This window comes from Panthera uncia, chromosome X (genome assembly GCF_023721935.1).
Source record: "Panthera uncia isolate 11264 chromosome X, Puncia_PCG_1.0, whole genome shotgun sequence".
Taxonomy (NCBI): Eukaryota; Metazoa; Chordata; class Mammalia; order Carnivora; family Felidae; genus Panthera; species Panthera uncia.
The window spans coordinates 121,017,282-121,023,281 of record NC_064817.1 but is presented as its reverse complement, the minus strand read 5'-3'; the positions used below and the strand labels follow the sequence as shown (position 1 = coordinate 121,023,281).

The 6,000-nt window shown below is 59.7% G+C and overlaps 1 protein-coding gene across 1 annotated transcript; it reads left to right on the top strand.

Moving 5' to 3' along the window:
• Positions 1-107: 107 nt before the first annotated feature.
• NAA10 (N-alpha-acetyltransferase 10, NatA catalytic subunit) lies at positions 108-4,715 on the top strand. Its single transcript, XM_049644477.1, has 8 exons — positions 108-280; positions 685-783; positions 1,072-1,130; positions 1,987-2,032; positions 2,120-2,235; positions 2,419-2,463; positions 3,746-3,830; positions 4,467-4,715. The coding sequence occupies exons 1-8, from the start codon at positions 260-262 to the stop codon at positions 4,701-4,703; spliced, it is 708 nt and encodes a 235-aa protein (XP_049500434.1). The 5' UTR covers positions 108-259; the 3' UTR covers positions 4,704-4,715.
• Positions 4,716-6,000: the final 1,285 nt, after the last annotated feature.

The window sequence follows — 6,000 nt, the reverse complement described above, 5'->3', positions numbered from 1 at the left end:
CGGGCGCGCCCCGCCCTCGTGGCGGCCCACCCCACGCATTGGCCGAGCGGCCACGAGGGCGGGTTCGGCGGCGCGCACTTCCGGCCCTTGGCCGGGCCCGGCGCGCGCCGCCCCTTCCGCCGCCACCCCCGCGAGCCCGGAGACCCAGCTCCAGCCCCAGCCCCAGCCCCGGCCTGGCCGCCCAGGCGTCGCCTTGGAGCGCGGCGGCAGCTGACTGCGCGTTTCCGATCCGCTGGGAGCCGCGAGCCCCGCCGCCGTTATGAACATCCGCAATGCGAGGGTGAGGGGCTGGGGAGGGAGGCTGTCCGCGCCGCGTGGGTGCGGGCCCGGTGGCCGCGTGCGCATGCTCCCGAGGGGTCCGGCCGAGCCCCGGGCCGGCAGCCCCGCGTGCCTGCGGCCGCAGGGCACGGACAGGTGAAGGCCACCGTCCCGGTGGGGTGGACCTGCCGGAACAGGGATGTCGGGGCTCCGTCGGATGGTGTCCCGGAGCCTCCCGGCGCGCAGGTCCATTCCCGGAACAGATGATCTTTGCACAGCGGCAGTGCGCAGCGCCTGTGCAGACAGATAGTCGCGGCGCCCGCCCAGCCCTGCGGGGGTGGGGGTCGGTGAGTAGACAGGGAGCAGGGTTCTAACGTGGCCGAGGCCTCCTGAGTCACCACAGCCCGTGGCCTTCCCGCCCCGCAGCCGGAGGACCTGATGAACATGCAGCACTGCAATCTCTTGTGCCTGCCCGAGAACTACCAGATGAAGTACTACTTCTACCACGGCCTCTCCTGGCCCCAGGTGCGTGTCCCTGCACTTTGCGGTTGGCGGGGGGACGCGGGGGGGGCGGGGCAGACCCAGGGAAACCCAACAGGGGCAGATTTCGGAGCACCGGCAGTGGGGTGTGCCGAAGGAAACCAAGCCACTGGCGCGGGAGGTCAGGAGCTGTCACTGAACTTGCCACCCGTTCGGTTCCTGTCGTGCACACAGTGACAGGCTGGCAGCGGGACCAAGTGTCTGCCGAGGCCTCCTCCAGCTCTGACAGGAGGTCCTTTTCTGACTTCTGTCTCCTCCCTGTCACCTACCTAGCTCTCTTACATCGCAGAGGATGAGAATGGGAAGATTGTGGGGTACGTCCTCGCCAAAATGTGAGTCACGAAGGAAGGAGACAGAAACCCTATGCCAGAGTTTGGGGTGGGGCGTGGATTTGGGGGGTGGGCATCAACATGTGCCTGCTGGGTCTGCGTGGGTTGCTTTTTCTTGTTTTAATTAATCAAGAGACTTTTTTAGTTCAGTTTTGGGTTTACAAAAAGTCCGGTGGAAAGTGTAGAGAGTTCCCGTGTACCTCCTGCCATCTGCCCCCTAGTTTTCTGGATCGTTAACATCTTGCAGTACGTTGGTGACGGCTGATGGACCAGTCTTGCTACATTTTTACTACAGTCTATACTTTATATTAGGGTTCACTGTTCGCACGGTAGCCTTCTGTGGATTTGGACAAATGTATAACAACCCATATCTACCTGCCTTTACAGAATCAGAAGGAGTTTCACTGCTCTAAAAATCTTGGGTGTTACTGCATTTCTCATCTCTGTCCCCCCTCCCCCCGCTCCATGGCAGCCACTGATACACTTACTTCCTGTCTCTGTAGTTTTGCCTTTTCCAGAAAGTCCTATGACTGGAATCCTACAGTATGGAGCCTTTTCAAACTGGCTTCTTTCACCAAAGTCCTATGCGTTGAAAGTTTCCCCACGTCTCTTCATGGCTCGATAGCTCATTTCTTTCTAGCACGATCAGGATTTCCATTGAACTCCATTGACACCGCGCCTGTCTTTTGGCTGCACGAGGGGTTTTGAGAGTCTCAGCTGTAGCCCACCCTGGGTCTGGGGGAACGGTGGAGCCACCAGAGGACTTGGTGCTCCTGCTCTGGGCACACGCTGGGGCCGTGGGGCGCTGAGCGTACCTGCACCAGGCTTCTCTCTAGCCTCTCCTTTCTTCTTGCTGTAGGGAGGAGGACCCGGATGATGTGCCCCACGGACACATCACCTCACTGGTGCGTGGGGCTCGGCCGGGGTGGCGGCAGGGGTGGAGGTGGGCTTGCCTGGGGCAGCCCTCGAGGTCCCCTGCCCTCTCCCATCAGGCTGTGAAGCGTTCCCACCGGCGCCTCGGCCTGGCACAGAAGCTGATGGACCAGGCCTCCCGAGCCATGATAGAGAACTTCAACGCCAAATACGTCTCCCTGCATGTCAGGAAGAGGTGGAAGCCAGGACCGAGGGAGGGAGGGGGGTGGGGGAGGAGATAATGTCTTGATGGGGGTCCTGGGGTGCCCTGGCGTGTGGAGATCTGGGGAGGGGGGTGGAGGGGGAGGCGGAGGACCCGGATGCGCTGTCCCTGTGTGGCCGAGTCTGCTCAGCTTAGCAGTTCCTTGTTCCCCTGCAGTAACCGGGCCGCCCTGCACCTCTATTCCAACACCCTCAACTTTCAGTAAGTAGCTCCAGATTTTTCTAATGGAATGGGGTGGTCCCAGCTCTGGCGCATCCAGACGGCTGAGGTGGGCTGAGCCGCCTTCCAGGCGGGAGGATGGGGGTGGCTGGAGGACAGACCTGGAGTCAGCTGAGGTGGGGAGCAGGCTGCGGACTCCAGTGTCTGTGGTGCCGGCACCTGCCTGCTGGAGTTTGCTCGAGGTGTGTTGTGAGGCGGGAGAGTGGTGTGGCTTGCTGTGTCGCCTGACGCTGGCGGGGGCTAGGTGAAGAGCACACAGGTGTTTGGGTAAAGGTTCAGGAGTAGAGATGAGGGCCCAGGACATGAGGACAAGCCAAGGTGCAGCACTCGTGGTGAGCTGGCACCTAGAAGCATCTAAGCAGGACCAGGAGAAAGGAGAACGTGGCGCTACAGAAACCTAAGCACATCCAGACAGGTAGGGATATCGGCAAGAGCAGTGGAGGGATCTAGAGCCCTGGGTGACCTGGTGGATGAGGGCAGGTCCACTCAGGGACGTGGGAGTCTCTCTATGCCTGGCACGGGACAGAGAAAGCCTGGCAGGGAAATGATGTGTGCAGGACACGGTAGCAAAAGCTACTTGAAAGTGAGGCTGGGCTGGAGGGCCCACTGAGACGGCATTCAGTTTCAGCTTGGTGGTGGATAAAGAGGGACTATTGGGAAGGGCATCCAAGGAGGGATCTTTGACCTGGACACAGATGTCTCTGGTGGCCAGCAATCCCACGGTCTCGGGGCCGGCAGGGCTCTCCTAGGCCGTCAAGTCCAGTGCCCCTTCCAGTGGCAAGGTCCCCGAGTATGCACACACACCTCCCCGTGCAGCCTTGGCCCCTGAGCTGCTCAGAGCAGGGGCCGCATGGCCTGGTGGTGGCTGTCCGGACCCGCGGCCACAGCGCCCCTCCTCCTCAGTTCTAATTGCCAGGCCCGGGAATCAGCCTTGTTCAGTAAGTGACACGGAACCGGGCATGGGGGGGAGGGGATGGCTGAATCCAGGGCTTCAGTTCACAAGAAAGCACAGAAACAGATCCTTGGAAGCCAGATGAGGGACACAGGACAGGGGCAGGCCCCAGGGGGGTAAAGGCGCTGGACGCTGCTTACCGCTTACTGCTGGACGGCGCAAAGGGAAGGCCACGTTGGAAACGGGGCTTGCTGTCTCCGAAAGGGCCCTTTGGGGGAAAACAGATACCCTGCCCCACTAGCATATGATGCCGGAAGGGTGAGAATTTGTCCCCTGATCTGGGTCGTCCTTTTCTCCACCTCCTGCCCCCAGGATCAGCGAAGTGGAACCCAAATACTACGCAGATGGGGAAGATGCATACGCGATGAAGCGGGACCTCACCCAGATGGCTGACGAGGTAAGTGTCCTGTGGGGCCAGGGCCACAGTCCTCACAGATGAGGAAAAGCAAGGCAAAGCATAGGAGGCCCTGCTGGAGGTCAGGGGCAGCTCTGGACCGGGGTGCTGAGACGGTAGGAAGCCCTCTGTGGCCAGAGGCGACATGGATTCGTGCCAGCCTTGGCGGCTGTGTTGCCGGGAGTCACGGCCCCGTTCGCCTCAGTTTCTTCAGCTGACAGGTGGGGGGCTGGGCCCCTATCGCCCCAAGATCGCATGCTCTCCCGAAGCTTGTACCGCCTGAGGCATGATGTGAGAGGTGAGGGAGGAGGTCCCTCAGTGTACTGAGAACTAGGGTCCCCAAGGCTCAGGAGTAAGACAGCTGGGCTGAGGAGGTCAGGGGCCTGCCCCAGCCTCCTCGGGGGCCAGGGCCGTTCAACAGGCTTTGCAGCAGACCCCGTGGGGGAGGCACATGCACCCTCACTCTGTGGGACGGGAAACAGGTCCACAGAGGGCAGAGCCAGGACTCCACCCGGGTCTTCTGACTCAGTCCTGCAGGCTGCCCTCACCCCTGGCTTGGGTGGCAGAAGGGGGTCTCTGTGGTCTGGAGACTCAGACCTGTCTCCTTCCTCCTGCCTCTTCCTGGGCTCCTGGCGGCAGCTGAGGCGACACCTGGAGCTGAAGGAGAAGGGCAGGCACGTGGTGCTGGGCTCCATCGAGAACAAGGTGGAGAGCAGGGGCAACTCGCTTCCAAGCTCGGGAGAGGCCTGTCGTGAGGACAAGGGCCTGGCTGCTGAGGATAGTGGTGGTGACAGCAAGGATCTGAGCGAGGTCAGCGAGACCACAGAGAGCACCGACGTCAAGGACAGCTCAGAGGCCTCCGACTCTGCCTCCTAGAGCCTGCACTTGCTCCTCTCCCCACCCCGACCTGCCCGTCCTGTCCTCGCCCCTCAAGGTTTCACAATAAACTTCACCCAGTGGCCTTGGGGAGTTCACGTGTGCTAGTGTGCACCTTGGGGGCGGGGGCTGCCTCTCCCCGGTCCCTCTGTGTCCCGGGATGTGGACCTCAAAGCCTTTTGGCGTGGTGCGTCCTGCCAAGCCCAAGTAGAAGGAAAGAGCTCTGTCGGGGGTTTGGAGGCGGGGCTCCCAAGTCTGATGGCTCTCGGCCCCTATGGGTCCAGGGAAGGGAGACCCCGGACTTCTGGAAGCCAGTCCCTGCCGGGGAGGCAGGCGCTCTGCCTTCTGAGCCCTGCTCTACTGCTCCCTTGCCGGGCTCCTGATGCGTAAAGTCCAGCTGCTCACTGGGCTTCTCTGTTGCTGCCCTACCTGGTAATGCCCTGAGCCCTGGCAACTGTGCTGGATTCCTCCCTCCCCTGCCATCCAGAAGGTTGGCAAGTCCTGTGTGTTCGACCACTGACCACCTACCACCACCATAACTCCTGTGGAATGTACTCCATAACCTAAGCTTTAATTTGCAAGTAAATAGACTATTGTTAGTAGAGTGTTAGGTATACAAAACTGAGCTGGCAGTGCAGTTCCCTTGTCGCCTCTCCCCCCACCCCCCGGTTTCCCCTATTATTAATATTTTGTATTAAATGTTGTTTTTGTTACAGTTGATGAGCCAATATCCAAACGTTATTAACTATAGTCCAGGGTTTATTTCCCTCTTTGTGTTGTGTATTCTATGATTTTTTTAATGTTTATTTTTGAGAGGCAGGGGATAGCGTGAGCACGGGAGGAGCAGAGAGGGAGAGAGTGAATCCTAAGCAGGCTCCATGCTGTAAGTGCAGAACCGACTCAGGGCTGGAACCCGTGAACCCTGAGATCATGACCTGAGCTGAAATCAAGAGACGCTAGATCCACTGAGCCCCCCCCCCCCCAGGCGCCCCTCTGGGTTTTCACAAATGGATCATATCATTTCCTGGAGAATATAAGCCCTCTTTTTTTTTTTTTTTATTGTGGTTGGCAAATGTTACATTAATTTCAGGCGTACAACAGTGACTCCACAAGTGTATACATTACGCTGTGCTCACAAGCACAGCTACCATGTGTCGCCATACAGTGCTGTCACAGTACCACTGTCTATCTTCCCTAGGCTGCGCCTTTTAGTCCCTGACTTCCTCGCTTCGGAACTAGAAGCCTGGATCTCCCACTCCCTTTCCCCCGTTTGGCCCTTCCCGCCCATCCCCTCCTC